At 42.9% G+C, this 16,083-nt stretch overlaps 1 protein-coding gene across 7 annotated transcripts in view; it reads left to right on the top strand.

Annotated features, from left to right (window-relative positions):
* Sipa1l1 (signal-induced proliferation-associated 1 like 1) overlaps positions 1-16,083 on the top strand; it is a 362,523-nt gene that overhangs the window by 291,532 nt on the left and 54,908 nt on the right. For all 7 annotated transcript variants that reach the window (XR_264641.2, XM_005409446.2, XM_005409450.2 and 4 more), the window contains 3 exons: positions 670-827; positions 9,508-10,081; positions 10,670-10,944. Coding sequence is in view for 6 of the 7 variants with exons in the window: in XM_005409446.2 (XP_005409503.1) it covers positions 670-827; positions 9,508-10,081; positions 10,670-10,944 (1,007 nt within the window). In the remaining variant the exon portion in view is untranslated. The remainder of the gene's footprint in view (positions 1-669; positions 828-9,507; positions 10,082-10,669; positions 10,945-16,083) is intronic.

The raw sequence follows: 16,083 nt of genomic DNA, 5'->3' as shown, positions 1-16,083 counted from the left end.
AATGAGTCCTTGATTGATCAATATTGCATGTCTGTCTCTGTTTTCATGCGAAACCACTTTGAAGATATCAATATGTAATACAACAAGCATTGTTAATTCCCTACCACTTTGTTTGTAACTCTGTATTGTCTGTACTGTTCTTCTGCTATTTTGTAAAAGGTTGTCTGTCAAAAAAAAAAATCTTGACTGCGTTGTGGATTATTGGTAATGCTTACATTCCCAGCTTGTAACAGAAAAAGTCTATCAGAAAACACTTCAGCTGTGTTCTCTTTATATAAAGCAAGTTAAACCAGAACATAAATTGTGTTGTAAGTATTTCAACTGGTCTCATTTCTAAAAATCTTCCTTGTGGCAAGTTTCTTTCTCACATGAAAATGGATGAGACTGCTATGGAAACTGAGGATGTGGAGATGATGCCAGAATGTGGCATAATAAGCTAGGTATTGGTTAGATCTAGTATTTGGCCGCATTTTTATGCAAATTTCAGAATAGTTCAGGTTCATATTCCTTCTTGGAAGGAATGATAAAACAGGCCACAGTACTGACAATAATGGTGTAGATGACCTACCCTTGTTTGCAATGATTAGCAAGAAATAAGTATAGTTGCGCAAGAGAATTGGGGGATTCACAACCGTACCATTTATGTTGGTTGCTTATTTTTTCTTATAGCTCCTAAGGAAGCGGCACATTGGAAATGACATTGTAACAATTGTTTTCCAAGAGCCTGGAGCACAGCCGTTCAGCCCAAAAAACATCAGATCCCACTTTCAGCATGTTTTCGTCATTGTGAGGGCGCACAGCCCCTGCACTGATGGTGTGTGTTACAGGTGAGCATCAGTGATGCAGGGGTGGCCGGGGGTTATCGACTGGTCATCGTGCAGGGCCCTCTTCCACCTCTGCTTTCTGAAGTGGCAGTGGGAAGTCCGTGACTGTTTCTGTCCATGAACTGTATGTTCAGTTGGTTGAATTCGTACAGTGACATAGCCTGATGGCCCTGGCATTCTCCTTACTGGTCAGACACCTGCTGTTTCCATTTGTGCCTCATCCTTAGGCAGTAGCTTCTATCCATACCATCTGGTCACTCACCAACTAATTACTCATACTGCTAATTATATATCTTTTTGGCATAGCAGGAGCAGAGAAAAATGATCATAATAAATAGGGAAAAGAAACTCATTTTTAAAAATTAATGTCACTTTAAAAGCTCAAACCCTTGGTTAGTATTTTCTTGATTCAGTCTAAGGCAGTTCAGTTTTAGGAGGCCCTTTTTTTTTTTTTTTTTTTTGAGACAAGATCTCGCTATGCAGTTCAGGCTGGCCTCGAGCTCACTTTGTAACCCAGGTTGGTTTCAAACTCACAGCAATCCTCCTGCCTCAGCCTCCCAAGTGCTGGGATTACAGGAGTGTGCCACCACACCCAGCTGGAGTCACTGTTAAGGTTTCCTTGATCCACTTCCAAGTATGCTCTTAGATGTATTTCTGTCCTTTATTAAGCACTTGTTGAGATCACTGCCGTGTCGCTTGTTAACCTAGTTTCGTGAGTGTCCAAATTCAGACAGATAGCCACAGGCAGATAGCCGCCTCTGCTGGAGGATTCGGTGCTGAAGGGGAGAGAACCTGAGTGCCGCCTTGAGGTGGCTGGGTGCCAGGCAGTGTAAGGGCACCCTAGCATGTGTCAGGTGTTTCTGATGTGTATCAAGCCTTTCCAGAGGTGAAAGGTTAGCGTATGTTTCCGTGTCTGAGATTTGAGTGTGAGGCTTTATTAATTTTGGAATTTGTTTTTGAATTATTGTAGTGATGGGGACAGAACGTGGCCAGCCCAGACTGGCGGTTGATTTCCGAGCTCCACAGCTATCTAATTCAAGGGGTGATGCACATTAATTCAGAGTATTGCCAACATGATTTGGAGTAGCGGTCCCCAACCTTTTTGGTACCAGGGGACAGGTTCACGGAAGAGTTTTTGCAGAGATTCAGGGGTGGGGGTGTTTCCGGATGATTCAAAGGAGTGTGCGGTCTAGATCCTTCACATGCACAGTTCACAGGTTCGTGCACCTCTGAGCACCCAGTGCTGGTAATTTGAGTGATGCGGGGCAGCTATAAATGTAGATGAAACTTCACTGTCCCACCCTTTGTTCACCTGCTTTGCTGCTCAGTCTCTAAAAGGTTGGGGACTCCTGATTCAGGTCACTTTGGACTGCTGCTGTCACCACCCTTGCTCATACCGCAGTGACTACATACGTTGAGCTCTTGTTTGAAGCTAAGCACTGTTTTACCCACTTTACCTGTGTTACCTCGTTTAATCTTTAAAACTTTTAAGAGTAAGTACTTTATTCCCATTTTCACTTGATGAGATTGAATCAAACAACAGTCAGGTAACTTGCCTGAGGTCAGCTGACTTGTGCTGGGCAGAGATAGATTAGAATGAAGTCAGTCTGCTAACACCCTGCTGAATACAGTCTCCTAACTGTATTGCCGTGGCCTCTCTCACATGCCTTAGAAGCTAGCTCTTTGTAGTTCATGCTTCTGATACAGAGTTCTGTTCTGGAGCTTCTCAGGTGCCAAACCTATGTAAACATCCAAGACCAGGGAGGCCTGTAGTTTCTTAGGCTCAAAGAGGGAAACTCCTACTGTGGGACCTAGATCGGAAGCTTCTCACCAAGGAAACACCCTGTGAGAGCTGCTTGGGTAGTTGTAGAATGAATAAGTACAGAACGTTACAGAACACTAATAACATTAATGCATTAATACAGAACATTAATAAGTACAGAACATTAGTTGAGATGAGTAACTGTTTACATTTGAAGATACCCTGAGCATTTGAAATATGCTCTCTGTTGGATTCATTTCAAAAGATTTTGTTCTGTTTTGTAGATAGAAAGCTCAAAGCTTTCTGAATGAACACTTAGAAGTTTGGGAGTGAGAAACTACTCAATTTCTTGTAAAGAAAGTTTCTTTTTGACCCTTTGTCTGAATCAGTACTGTACAACAGAAATATAATGGAAGCCATATTAATTTTACATTTTGTGTTGTAGCCAGAGTTTTAAAAAGTAGTAAGAAATGGGTAAAATTAATTTTAACAGTTTTTTACCCAGATCATATTTTACTTGCCAAATAGAAGTATTATCATTTCAATATGAATTACCATGTGCTTTTTAACATTTAAACTGAACCATTTATATTTTTCAGATGCTTCGCTATCTGGAATGTATTTTAGACTTACAGCGCACCTTAGGATATTAAAACTTGTCGGTTTACTCATACTGCTAACTCTCTCCACTGTGAGCACTGTTATATTTATTTACTACTGTACTCGGTGTCTGAGGTGTGGAACAGAGAAACATCGTTTTCTCAAGGAAGCATCTTCTTATAATAATGTAGAGAAGTGAAAGACCAATAGAGGCTGAAGTTAGTAATATATTTAAATAGGAAAGTGGGATTCAGTGTGTACTTTGAAGCACAGATGTATGGAATCCAGTGGCAACAAGAGGAGTCATTCTAGTAGTGTGCACAGAAGCATACAGACAAGAAAGAGCGTAGAAAGCACATCAGAGGCGCCTCGTGGAGGGAAGAGAAGTAGGCAGTAGAGGCCCGTGGAATGCTGGACCGTCAGAGTAACCCTATATAAACGGGGTTTTAGGAATGTTTACTCAGTGTCACCATGCAAGGTAATTTGTACACAGAAAGATAAATCTAGAGGTTGTTGGTATTCATTTATTTTTCACTAGTTCTTTTATCCAGTACTTACCAGGTGGTTGTAGGCACTACCCTAGGAGAGCAAAGAAGAATTTCTACAGCAGATGCAGAGATGAAGTCTTGAAATAGCGTGGTGCTGTAGCTCCTAGGAACTGAGAAGTTTATGTAGGAAAACTGAGCAATTCCAGAAGCCAGTGGACCTTGAGTAGTCAGTTTTATAGCCAAGAACTCAGAAATCACTAACTAAACCTGAGGATTAAAACGTATCCTGTACCTGAAAAGAGAGCCCTCCAGTCTCTGTTACTTGATTTGTATCATTATAGTGAGCTTAATTTGCCTGGTCCATCTGATAGAGCAGATTAGAAGTAACAAGTCAGAAAGATGAAAGAACTGTCAAGGGCAAGAGTATACTAGAAACATCAATATGTGTTTATTGTTACAGGGACGCAGAAAAACTGTTCAAAGGTACAAATTCAATAAGCATAGCAGTCTGGGTCATTTGATTTCAGAGCCAACAGATAAATACACTTCACTCACCCCTGAGGGCTTCCTTTGTAAAAAGAGAGTGTAGTACGTCACCTTTTCTCAAAAACTAATGAATTAATGGATCTAGCATTGATCATCAAAGGCTGCTAACACAGAAAGAGACAAATGTCTGCCTCATGATGGAAGACTACCTCACATAGGAGTTAGTCTTGTCCCCTTCTCCCGTATTAAATCTGAATGTGATCAAGCCTCTAGAAAAGCCAGTTTCTGAGAAACACACGAGACCAGAGAAATACGCTTATAGTCAACAAGATTCAGACTTAGGCCAATGGTAGACAACAGCTCAGTGTCTTCAGTAACTAAATTGGAGGAAATAAGAGTAAGAGAAATGGAAGAGAATCTCACAGAATAAAAATTTTAAACATAATTAATGGCAGTGTGTGGACCTTATTTGGATTCTAATTTAGACGAAAAAGACCACAAATAAAAGACTGAAACATTTTAAACAATTGTAAATTGAACCATTGACTCCCTCTTGATGGAATTAAAGAATTATTAATTTTAAAATTAGGAAAGAAATCATTAATTAGGTGCTCTGAGTCTTCGGTGGTTAATTGTGTTCAGTAGCTGTGTTGAGGAAGGTAGGCTATATGTGTTACTTCCGTCAGAAAGGGTTCCCTTTTCAGTGATTAACGTAAAATAGGTATTGAAGAGTCAGTATGATGTACCGTGAAAACCACATGGAATCAGATCCTACTGTGAAGCCTTTTAGATCTCAGGGTTCCTTTCTGGGCCATGGAAGGTTGCTTTACCTCTATTTAAAATCCAGTGAAGGATTCACCATAGACAGGGGAGTGTGGTATGTATAAATGTATGTTAAATGTCTTATCCACTTTTCTTCTCTTAAAAAAGAATGTATTTGCAAGGTTCCTCTAAGAAAAAGAAATGGCAAAGCATGTCAAGTGTTGGAAAATAGCCAAAGCGTGTCAAGTGTTGGAAATTTTTTTCAAAAGGCCAAACCATAATTAATCAGCACCCCTATTACCCAATGCAGTCAACCTTTCTAAGACAAAAGTCTGAATACTGTCACATAGAAAGAAGTACAGACTTCCTAGCAGAGTCCACCACACAGGTTCTCCAGGTCTGGCTACTCCTGTTTCAGCCTCTTGTGTCTCTTCTACCGACCCCTCTCCCCACCCTTAGCTTCCGCCCTGGAGCTGCTCCGCCTCCCCAGGACATCCACACTCCTGTCATCTGCACATACTGCCTCAGGGCTGGATGCCTCACACACACCTGCCTCTCCCTCATCTGCTGCGCTGCTGCTTTTCTTCTCTCCAGGAATGTTCCCCTGACCACCTAGGATTAAAGTGCCTACTGAGTATTCCAGTATCACCCTGCAGTTCCCCGGGGACGGCCAAACCACTAGAAATAGTCCCCACCAGACCGAGTTTGTGGAGGGCGAAGGCTGTGAGAGACTTGCGCTGGGTTCTCACCATTAGCTGGGTGCCTGGCATGTAGGAGGAGCTCTGTGGGTGCTACTGGGTCAGTGAGTAGTGCTAGAAATCTGAAGCTCGCAGAGACAAGTCAGCGGCACAGGTTTGTTCTGCACCTGCCCTGTTCTGTCCCTTGCCACGGCTGCTTCCAATTTCCCACGCTGGCGGTCTAACCTAGGCTCCAAGAAGGGAGTCTGTCTCCTCCCTTTATGCTTGGATATTTTCTGTGTCATCTTCTTTTAAATTTGGGGTTGGAGAATTACTGTTTATTGCTATTTTCATTTGGCTTCCAACGTTAAAGTCTCTTATCTTCTCTGTTTTCCATTAAGACTTCTCTTCAGATGTGTCTGGAGCGTTGCTGCATATCACCCTGAAATCGGCTTTGGGTGTCGAGACCCATTTCTTCATCCAAGGTCTTGATGCGAGCACGTTACACAGCCCTGCAACTAGTGTCAGGTTATGAGATCCATGTGGATGGTCCCTTGTAGCAAGCGCTTGGTGGCACCCAGGGTGGATGTTTGAAAATCTTCTTTAGAAAGAATCGTGTAGTATGGTCTCTGTTCCTGGCTGGAATGCTAACTTCCACCCCGGCACTTTCTGACAACTCTGTACAAACCGTCTCACTTCTCTGCATCTGTTTCCTAGAGAACTGAAAAATCTATACTAGCTCTTCACACAGATGTGAGCATGGGACACCTTCCTGACCTCTAGCATTCTCAAAGATTTTGGAGAATGTATTTTTAGGTTAAAATGAATATAAGTATTATTTGGTAGAATGCACTACTGAGGTGAATTTTAAGATGAAACTCAAAGTTAGGTGCGGTGGTACACATCTGTCATCACAGCTACTCAGGAGGCTGAAGCAGAAGGATCAAAAGTTCAAGGCCAGCGTGGGTAACTGAAACCTGACTCAAAGGAAAATTTTTAAAGGGCTGGCATTGCACCTCAGTGGTAGTGTGCCTGCCTAGCATACCCAAGGCCCTGGGTGTGATCCTTAGCGCCACCAAAAAAAAAAAAAAAAATTGTTGGAAGAACTTGAGGACCACCATCATCATCAGAGGCCTTTGCATTACTAACTTTTTCCATTTTCCCAACTGTCAGAATTCTGTTACCTAAATATTTTTGGTATTCAGCAATGCTGGCTGAATAGGGCATGGCACACAGTAATTTTAAAGATACAGTATTTCTAAGATACAGCATTACAAACTAAAGAAAGTGTGGCTAGGCAATGGCTCTTCGGAATTTGCTTTTAAAAGTAGCGAGAACCACATATAATTAATATGTCTCAAGTATCTCTGTATAGCAAACTGAAATGGTAGGAGAGGCTTATTTTTTTAATCAAAACAATATTCTGTGTAGTATAAACTAGGCTTTATTATCAGGAGTTTAGAATGTGTGGCATCTAAATTAAAGAGCTTTTAACCTTGTAGAAACCTTGAAAGCTAGATGTGTTCAAAATAAAACTGTTTGAAGAGAGCATTCTAGGGTATCATCTCCCCCACCTCCTTCTGGAAGGATTCTGTCTCTAATAATGCAAAGCTGATTCTCGTGTCTCTATCGTTCACCTCCCTACCATGGTGACTCATTGGTAATTACACATTAAAGGTTCAGTTCTTTCCCTCACAGTTCTTTCTAGAGGCTTCTAATGATTGGTAGGTTTTCAGTATATGTTGGTCTACAGTTCTATCACTTAATAAAAAGACCTATAGAAAGCCAGGGGGTTAGGGGACAAATGGATGGTTCTCATAATCATACCCCATGCTAAGCATTTTCCTCGCTTTAGTTAAGGTGAAATCACAGTTGTTTTCTGAGAAAGAATAATGATTTGAGTGAAATTAGAAGAGAACAAATTACCAGTTTTAAAATAAAAGGCAGTAAATATCTCTGGATCTTTATAGGATTCCTCTTAGGACATCTAGCTAATGTGGATTTCAGCATCTTTTGCTTGAGTTCGGAAGAAAAAAACCCAACATAATCAAATTAAAATTATACAGCTGTCAGCATTTAAGCCAGACAGTTCACAATAAACAATAAAAATTGCCTTTCTTGTACTGGTGTAATTAGGCCGGAGTACATGCACAGAGGGTTCTGTGAACCCTCTTCTCCGGCACAAAGTGCTGCCCCTGTCTTTCTCAGTGAACCAGGTAGTCTTGCTGTTTAAACAAAACATGAAAACCAGCAGTTAGCAGCATCTTCTCACAGTGAAGCTTTTTCACTTCATCAAAATATAATTTGTGTCCTAAAATTGCTAAATTTTATTTATCCTATTTTCTTGTTATAGTCAGTTTTCAAAACGTAAAGCCAAATAAAACAGACTCTTCTTAAAACATGAAACTGATCTCTTCAATTTAATTTGAAAGGCATACAATCTCTGATTGTGTTCTTTTTATTCTGGGACTTCACAGGAAAAATTTTTACATTGTTACCTAAATACTTAGTACAGTTGCATAATTGGCTTACTTTTAAATCACTTGGAAAGATGTTGGCTGTGTTAGTATCATTTCCAGCAATCTGTGGCCAAACTTGGCTGAGGATATCACATCTAATTTAGGGACATGATTTAAAAAAAACAAACTCCATTTCCACCTAACTTATGGTTGATGTTGCTTAAGGAAACTTAATATTTTTCTGTTTGAGGTTATTACTAATGTTTGTAGGGTCCTTAGGCCTGAGTTAGTGATGAATATGCAGAAGAAATGATGGAAACAGGTTTTCTTATGCTAGCCTTGCATAAAAAAATGGGAAGAGGAAAATACATTTCTCAAAAATAGATTGTCAGAATCACATACCAAAAATAGGGAATTTGGAGAAAAGAACAGCTCAGATTAAAAATACTATTTTAAACTGGCAGCACGTGCCTGTAATCTCTGTACTCTGGGAGGCTGAGGCAGAAGTATTGTGAATTTCAACCTCACTTGGGCAATTTAGCAAGACCTTGTGTCAGAATTAAAGGGGGATAGGCTGGGAATATAGCTCAGTGGGAAAGCCCTGGGCTCAATCCACTGCCACAAAAAAAAAAGAAAATATGAAACATGGTTACTATTATGTCAAGGTCATAATCATTGCATTACTCCACATTTTTATTTTAAGATTGTGCTTTTAATCCAGTTACATAATGCTTCATGGATAGGCTAACAAATAATATATTTACTTAATTAAATGTTTATTTTTACTCCTTTTATGAGGGGATGCTGGGGATTGAACCCAAGACCTCACACATGCTGGATAAACATTCTGCCCTCAGCTGTATCCTCAGCTAATTCATTTATTACACATATTCCCATGGCTTTCATTATAAGCTGCCTGTGTGTAGGCATAATTGCTAAAAAGGAGGGCACATTTGTGTTTTTTGAGAATCTATGCTTATTCTGAAAGGTTATATGATTATGGTAAAAACCCCCTGAAATAATCTATAGACATTTAAAATAGGTTTAGAATTAGTTTAAACCTGTAGGCATTAAAAAGTTTTATTCTTTTATGCAGAATACTTATACAGTAAATTTTTCACGGAGTTACAGTTGGTCAGTCTTCTGTCTGCTAAAGAAATAAAAGTTTTAACTTTAAACTTTTAGAGGTTTGTTTGGCCTAGAAAAAAGAGTATATTCTCTAAAGCCTGAGTGTGGTTTCTTGTGGGAAAATGAGCAGAACGTTTGCTTTTGAGGTATATATATGTCCTTTTTTTTTGCAGTGTATGTGGATCAAATGCGGGGTCTCTGTGCTAGGCAAGCACTCTACCACTGAGCTAAACTGTCTTTGTGAAAATACATTTTAGTCTTCTGTTGTGAGACTGAAAAATATTGACTTGCCTCTTTCATTTTCTTCTTTGTTTCCTTCAGTGTGGCTGTCACCAGGTCCAGAGATGTGCCTTCCTTTGGACCTCCCATCCCTAAAGGGGTCACGTTCCCCAAGTCAAATGTGTTCAGGGACTTTCTTTTAGCCAAAGTGATTAATGCAGAAAATGCTGCTCATAAATCAGAAAAGTTCCGGGCCATGGCAACTCGGACGCGCCAGGAGTACCTGAAAGACCTGGCAGAAAAGAATGTCACCAACACCCCCATTGACCCTTCGGGCAAGTTCCCATTCATTTCTCTGGCCTCCAAGAAGAAGGAAAAGTCTAAGCCATATCCAGGAGCTGAGCTTAGTAGCATGGGGGCCATCGTGTGGACAGTCCGGGCCAAGGACTACAACACAGCTCTAGAGATAGACTGCCTCCTGGGTGTCTCCAACGAATTCATTGTCCTCATTGAACAGGAAACAAAGAGCGTGGTTTTCAACTGTTCCTGCAGAGATGTTATAGGTTGGACTTCAACTGATGCCAGCCTCAAAATCTTCTATGAGCGAGGAGAGTGTGTTTCAGTGGAAAGCTGCGTTAGCACTGAGGATATCAAAGAAATCGTCAGAAGGTTGCAGGTGAGTCTCTCCGTCCCCATTCACTGCAGTTTCTCTTTCGTCAAGTTTTCGGTGCAGACAGGAGCCCGCTCACTGAAGTCTGTACAGTTTCGTTAGCCCCTCTGGAAACTCCTTGGTGAGTGTATCTCAGCTTTGTGTTTTCCCGCAGTTCTCAGAAGCGTAGCAGGAGGAGGGGGAAGGACCCAGTCATTGTGTTGGGAACTCCCTTGCATCTGGCCTGAGCCGACCGCCTGGGTCACTGGTGTTGCAGCCCAGCCAGTCTGGGGTTACTGGGGCCAGGTGTCCATGTGTGCTGCCTGGACTTCAAGGGCAAGTTGAGTAGCAGAATAGTTCTCTCCTTGCTGCCAGCTCCCGGTAGGTCTCCATTAGAGGCTGCCCTTCAGCTTCCAGGAAGCCTTTGAGTTCCTGAGATGCAATAAGCGAGCTCCTTCGGCCTAACGAATAGAACTAGTGGAAAGGAAATACTGGGCATGCTCTCCAGCGGGCAGCACTCAGGAAGAACCCCACTCGCAACGGTTTTCTCCTTCCATGTCCATCACTTAACACCTGGTGGCACTGAACCCCAGTGCTTTTGATTTCTTTGTCCAGTTTGTTTCAAAAGGTTGTGAATCAGTGGAAATGACTCTGCGAAGAAACGGCCTAGGACAGCTTGGATTCCATGTCAACTACGAGGGCATTGTAGCAGATGTGGAGCCCTATGGCTATGCCTGGCAGGCAGGGCTGAGGCAGGGCAGCCGCCTGGTGGAGATCTGCAAGGTGGCCGTGGCCACCCTGAGCCACGAGCAGATGATTGACCTCCTGAGGACATCTGTCACGGTGAAAGTTGTCATCATCCCGCCCCATGACGACTGCACCCCGCGGAGGTAGGTCTGAGCTGGCAGCTGTGCTCGAGGCAGGGTTTGTGTGTCCTGTAGAGCGTGTCCTGGTGGGTAGGGAAGCAGGGGATCGTGAAGAGCAGATGTGTGTGCGCGAAGCTCTTTCCGTGGAAAGTCTAATTCCGGATGCAGCTCCCTTTCCACGTGTGACAGCAGCGGCTAGAAAAAATGACCAACTGGGGCCAGTCCTAAGATTCACACTGCCGGGTTTATGAAGTGACGGCCGCAGATAGAGAAGTCAGGTAGTGTCTGTCTTCAGCATCTTGTACCAGTAGCCGAGAAACACTGAACACTTAACGTTAAAAGATACTTAGCATCTCAAACTGTCAGTTTTCTTCTTTCGTGTTTCACAACACTCATGTTTCCCATTTTTATCCCATTCTGTCCAAAATTCAGTACTGCTCTGAGCCCTGCCGTCTGAGCTTGGACAGCTGTCCATCCTTAGTGGCTTTTTCCTGACTGCATGTGCTGAGAATTGGCTTCAGATGAGCTGGTACTGCTCCTGGTGCTTTAGCAGCTTGGTCTCCTGCCCTCTCTCACAGGGAAGGCCCGGGAGCTCCTGTCTGCCCCGCTCTGCCAAGCCAGCAGCACTGCTGAAAATTTAATTTCTTTGTCTCTGGGGAGGCTTCTTGATGGAACAAATTTATCAAATATTTCTTCTGTCCTTTAGGTTTGCACAGGCTATTTTTTTTGCCGTTTTAAAAAATACGTTATTTAGCCATTATTTGCTGAGAATTTCTCAATCTTTGGTAGTTGAGTTTTAGGCCTTCTAAAGTCAAGACAAAGATCTTTATCCTGTTTTCCCCCAAATGACTAGTTCTGTGTCTGATCTCTGACTTGATTATCAGATGGAAGAACGTAAATGATGCAAGAACGCAGTAGGGTATTTGTGTCCTTTAAAAGTGAAGGAGCAATGAAAATTGAGATGTATTTCACTTAAAACCCAACTTGGTTTGCAGTATTACTTCCTAATACTGTTCATCGCTTCAGTGGTCCAGGGATTAGTGCCTACGTCACCATATAGTGAAATCCTTTACTCTGAAAGCCTCATGAAATACTTCCTTTTGGATGACTGTTTCTCAAGAAACCAAAATATGTATGCAGAACCTTTTATTTCAGCTCTTCTTTGGTGGGAAGATGTTCTGAACCTGCCCGACGCAATGCCGTCTTAATTAACCAGGTCTGATAAGGCTTATTCACCTTTTCTGGTTTCCCCAAGTTCATCGTCATCTGTATTAAGTACTCTGACACCCTGAAATTCAAAACGCCACTCACTGTGGCTCAGAGAAGCCGTGGGGCTCTTCCATGAACGCTGTCCAGTGCCCTGCGTCCCTCCGCAGTCAGCTGCCCACTGTCCCGTGGTCTCTCTGGATACAGTTATGAACAGAAGACAGCAGTCAAGCTTGATGAATTGCCAGCCTTAACTACACACAATTAAGAGTTATAGACACTGGTCTTAATAAAGACTTGCTTTTCAAAATTGAAGCCCATAGACCTTGAGATACCATCTTATCTGCTCTGAGGAGGTCTGTCCCTTACTTCTAGGTTCCTGCCTTGATTACTTTTCTCTCGTTGCTGGGACAAAATACCTGACACCCAAAATGAAGGAAGGAAAGGTTTATTTCGCTTACAGTTTGTGGAGGTTTCAGTCCATACTTGGCAGGTTACAAGGCAGAGTGGCACATGGCAGAGGGCAACAGTTCATGGCGGCAGAATACAGCAAAAACAACAAGCACTAAAAAGGGAGGAATGGCCCCAAGCAGCCTCTTCCTCTCCCTTACATATGCAAACTCTCCACCCCAGGGCGGGTGTAGCTCTCACACCCACAGTCAGTCAAACTCTAAAAGCCTGCCCCGTGACCGCCTGAGGCTTTGTGGGGACACACGGACACAAACCATAACAGTTCCCAAATCTGTACAGGCAGCGGAGAGGGAAATAGACTGGTGTGCGTATGGACAGAACAGGGCAACATTACAGATGCTGAAATTGTGAGTAGTTATTAGCCTACATTTATTATTCTGATGTGTCGGTAAAAAACATTTACTGAATATTTTACCTTAATTTACCAAGTCCTGTGAGATACTATGAGGTAATAATATTGTTCTGTTTTAAAGGAAACAGACGCAGAAAGGTTAGTGACTTCTCAGCTCAGCTGACAAAGTTAGACTCCATCGCCTGTTCCTGCTGTCCCTGTGCTCACACAGACCATTGTTTTATACTCTGGCGTGCGGGGTGAATTGTCTGCAGGGGGTGGGAGGGCTAAATCTGTAGTATTGCTGTTTCCATAGTGTGACTGTTCCCCGTGTGGCCAGCTTCACACGATGGCAGCGCCGCAGTGGGCAGGACGCTGCTGCAAGCCGCCGTGAGTGAGTGACTCCAGCACACGCTGGGTGAATGAGCCACATGCCTGCCCTCTCAGGACGGTACTTGACATCCGCTCAGAGCCAGCCCAGCTGCCAGCGTGCATTGTCAGGGTGCTGGGGTGGGAGGCTGGGTGAGGGGTCAGTGCTGGACATGAGTCCACAGCGCGGCCTTCCTCTGCCCCTTGCACTGTGATTTCTATCGGACCCTCTGGGCAGGGGGGACGTGGTGCCTTTGGAAGCCTGCGAGCCTGCCCTCCCCCACCAGAAGTGACTTCAGAGGGAGCCGTTGAAGCATTAACACCTTGTTACAGTTTTCGACAAAATAAGATAATGCTCTTCTGTCATTTTCCTTCTCCTCCGCACTTCACACTCCCACTGCTGTTTTCCTAGCAGCTAATTACTCTGTTCTTCGACTAGTCACTCTCCTCCTTGTCAGCCGTTCCTTTTACCAGCAGCACCAGCAGGAGACAGAGCAGGTCTCCGGGACCGCAAGCGGTCACAGGTCCCTAAGTTCTAGGTTCACATGGGAGGGTTGTTCATTTTGAAAGGACAGCTTTTTCAGTTATAGAAAAAAGGGCTTTTTTTCCTTGCTGTAAAATAAGTAATTGCTTCCAAATGCAGGTTTTTTAAGAAAAAGACGAGAGAAAATAAAGTGAAATTTCTAAGCTCCTACTGTGTGTTGGGCATTTTTAAAAAATTCTCATGGCAGTTTAATGTCCATTGAAGTGACGAGGAAAATGAGGCTTGCGGGGTGCAGTAGATGCTCCCAGAGCGAGCAGACAAGAAGGAAAGACAGCTCCATGCAGGTGGTCCTGGGTCATTATCTAGAATACACCGCTGCCTCCAGACACCTCTAGGTCTTGAAGTCTTCCTCTTGACGCTAGGAAAAATGCCTGGCTAGCAGACAGAGTTGTTTTAAATGGTTCTGCGTGGGAGTGGTGAGCCTGTGTTCTGTGAGGGCCACTGGCCTATAGGTTCGGGGAGGGGTGTTTGGGGGTCTTTCTTGTTTGCTTTTGTTTGAGTACATGTTTGCAGTACAGGATGGTAGCATTCATTGTGTGCAGCTGGCAGTGTCCCTTTCCCCTCCTCCCCATCACCATCCCGTCTACCACGAAAGCAATCGAGCTGAAAACAAACAAGTTAATAAAAGGGCCGAATTTTTTTATGGTGGTGATTTGGGAATCAAAGACCCTTTAAATAAGAACAGGTCACAAAGTTTTTCTCTTTGATTGAAAGTGCCAAAGCATAGCAGTCTTACAATTCATCTGGCTTACATCTCATTTGTCAGACTAAGAACTGTGGGTTGAAATAAGTCACATGTTTTTTTCTGAGCCAAAGGCACATGGCTTCTAGAGACTGAGTTTATCTTAAGACTTACACGCTGAGATGTTCTGTGCAGTATACGTACTGTTCAGCCGTTTCTGCAGATTTCATAGAGCCTACAGAGAGAAGTGAGAGTGAGAATGAAATGACGGGAGAGGTAAAGAGGTGGAATGGCCTTCAGTTCACTGGTGGGTCCAGTGAGTCACCATTTGTCACTTTCAGCGCTGCGGTTGTAACTCTTACTGACCACACCCCTTCTCGTATCACACCCCCTGGGTGAGATACGAGAGTCACTATAGGTGAAGGACGTCTGGAGAGTTGAAATTCTTAGTGACTCCATAAAGACTAGCCTGCGGATAGACAGGTTTTGTGGAGTTAAACCTTGGTTCTACCACCTCCTGGCGGTGTAAACTGGGGCGGGTTAATCTCTCCAGGCCTCCTTTCCTCATCTGCAGAGTGGAGATAAGAATAGAGTTGGTGTAATGTGGCTAGATTGTGCCCAGCCCATAACAAATTATGCATGTTATTACTGTTACTTTTTAAAAAATTTTTTTTAGTATTGGGGATTCTTTAACAATAATTTTACTTCCAATGACAGTGAAAATGGTTTCTGGAACATTTACTGCATGGCATTAAAAGCCAGCTCTTGTCACGTTCTTCAGTACACTGCCCGCCTCTTGGTTCATATATCATCCTCGTATTTTGCAGAGATAAAAGAGCAGGAAGCCAGTCAGAAATGATGGGTGGCTGAGGTTTAGCTCAGTGTGAAATGTAATTCAGATTTAGAAGAACATAATTTAATTTTTCAATATTGTTATAATAAATAACATTTTGATATATTGGGTTAGACAAAACGTATTATTAAGTTAATTTCACCAGTTTTGCTGTACTTCCTAATGAGACTACCAGAAATTTTCAAGTCACATTGTGGCACATACATACAACTCTTACTCCGCTTGTCTTGGATGGCAGTGTTTCAGACTCTTCCTACATTGTCTCTACAGTAGTACATGAAGGGTCATTTGACAAATGCTGTGCTAAAACCTGCTTTCCAGATCTTTCCCTGTGTTTTATAGTCCTTGAAATTCCTTTAGGAGAGAAATTTCCCACTTAGTGATGAGATGTATGTCACCAGTTGAGCTGATGTGTTAGTGGGAGTAGTTTGTCTGTCAGCCAAGTTCATAACAGATCGTACCTCTCCCTGATGTTTGGGTCTGAAGAATGGACGGTGAGCGCCAGCTTTCCTGGGAGTTGGGATTTTAGCTGATGGCACAAAACGAGGCTAGAGTGACAAGATTCCTGTATCTGCTAGTAAGTTTACACGGGCTGCTACCCGGGGGCAGCCCCGCTCTGAGAAATTAAAAAAAATAAAGTCTGATTTCACATTATACTTTGTTCCCTAGAGATTTAATAACTCCAGTATTTCTGTAATTGAGTTTTC

Source organism: Chinchilla lanigera, unplaced genomic scaffold (genome assembly GCF_000276665.1).
Source record: "Chinchilla lanigera isolate Chin_1 unplaced genomic scaffold, ChiLan1.0 scaffold00122, whole genome shotgun sequence".
NCBI classification, from domain to species: Eukaryota; Metazoa; Chordata; class Mammalia; order Rodentia; family Chinchillidae; genus Chinchilla; species Chinchilla lanigera.
This window is presented reverse-complemented; position numbering and strand designations above follow the sequence as displayed.